General features: G+C 33.2%; 1 protein-coding gene across 1 annotated transcript; it reads right to left on the bottom strand.

The window, feature by feature from the left end:
• Positions 1–18: 18 nt before the first annotated feature.
• LOC106116883 (uncharacterized) lies at positions 19–1559 on the bottom strand (the record flags this gene model as incomplete). The annotated part of the gene is made up of 2 exons (XM_013310943.1): positions 1526–1559; positions 19–1489 (listed from the first exon to the last, which is right to left on the bottom strand). Coding segments are annotated over exons 1-2 (1503 nt in total), but the record flags the coding sequence as incomplete, so codon positions are not given.
• Between the last annotated feature and the right edge of the window lie 11 nt (positions 1560–1570).

The following is a 1570-nucleotide window of genomic DNA, read 5'->3' as shown; positions in this document are numbered from 1 at the left end:
TTTGCTTTTGCTAATAACTAAATTAGAAGTTGGTTTATGATTAGGATAATGTGCTACAATGTAGACACATGCGCCATAAGCAACTAGTGAGGCATCACAATATCCTACTAAGTAAATTTCATTTGGTATATCTGAGAAACAATATCTAGGAATAGTAATATCTTTTAATATTTGAATATTATCATAGAAGGACAGCCATTGTTGTAGTAAATGTTTAGGTAATGGTGTATCCCATTGTATGATACTGGATTCTTTCCATAGCTGTTGCATGAAAAGTTTTGCAGTGATTGTAACAGGTGAAAGGTAACCGAGTGGGTCATAAATCTTGGCAATTATTGAGAGAACAATTCTTTTAGTAAAATGTAAATTACATTGCTGAGAGGGAATGTTAACTTTAAATGTATCTGTTGCAGGTTCATACTTGAGACCTAATGTACTAGTTTCATCACCAATAATAAGACTGGTTGGTGAATGCTGACTTTTGTTTCTTTCAACATCTTGTAATATCTGAGGATTGTTAGATGACCATTTATGTAATTGGAAACCACCTCTTTTAAATAGAGAAATTAATTGATTGCAAAGTTCTCTAGCTTCAGAGAGTGAGTTTGTTCCACAATGGACATCATCCATAAATGTTTGATATAAAATGCATTTTGCTGCTAATGGATAGATGTGACCATCCTGATGGGCAAGCTCTAATAATGTCCTAAATGCTAGATAAGGAGCACTTCTAGTCCCATATGTGACTGTATTCAGTCTAATAACTTTAAGATCATCGTTAGGAGATGCTCTCCATAGTATACATTGCAGGTTGCAATGTGAAGGATCTATGTTTATATTTCTGAACATTTTAATTAAATCACATGACAGTACATATTTATAGGTTCTATACCTTAATATAATGTCTATTAGATCTGTGTAAATGTTAGGACCCTCATGTAAGACTTCATTGAGAGACACTGATGTCGATGACTGACTACTTCCATTAAAAACTACACGTAATTTAGTTGAAACACTACTTGGTTTTATAACTGCATGATGAGGCAGAAAGAATCTTTTTATTTCCTTTTGTGTGTCTGATGGAGATGAAGAAGTAGGTATGTAAGATGCATGACCTAAGTTTATGTATTCATCAATGAATTCAGAATATTGTTTATGAAGTTCTGGATTGTTAGTGAATCTTTTCTCTAATGACATAAAGCACTTTTGAGCGATGCTGTAGGAATCACCTAGCTGATCTAGCTTGTCTTGTATAATTGGAAGTTTTACTGTAAAGCGACCTGTTGGGTCTCTAGTAGTTGTGCTTTTGTAAAGTTCTTCGCAAAATATGTGTTCTGGTGTAAGTATTGGGGAAGATTTTAGTTCCTCTTGCTCCCAAAACCGTTTTAATAATTCATCACAAGATTGTTCACAAGTTATATGAGCTGATATAACTGAGTTTTTGTTAAAGTGGTAATCTGTATGAGTTAATGTGTGGAAATTATTCGATGTGTGGAAATTATTCGATGTGTGGAAATTATTCGATGTGTGGACTGTATTATGATATAAAGATTGCATTGTTAATTCAATT

This window comes from Papilio xuthus, unplaced genomic scaffold (assembly GCF_000836235.2).
Source record: "Papilio xuthus unplaced genomic scaffold, Pxut_1.1 DF829613.1, whole genome shotgun sequence".
NCBI classification, from domain to species: domain Eukaryota; kingdom Metazoa; phylum Arthropoda; class Insecta; order Lepidoptera; family Papilionidae; genus Papilio; species Papilio xuthus.
This window is presented reverse-complemented; position numbering and strand designations above follow the sequence as displayed.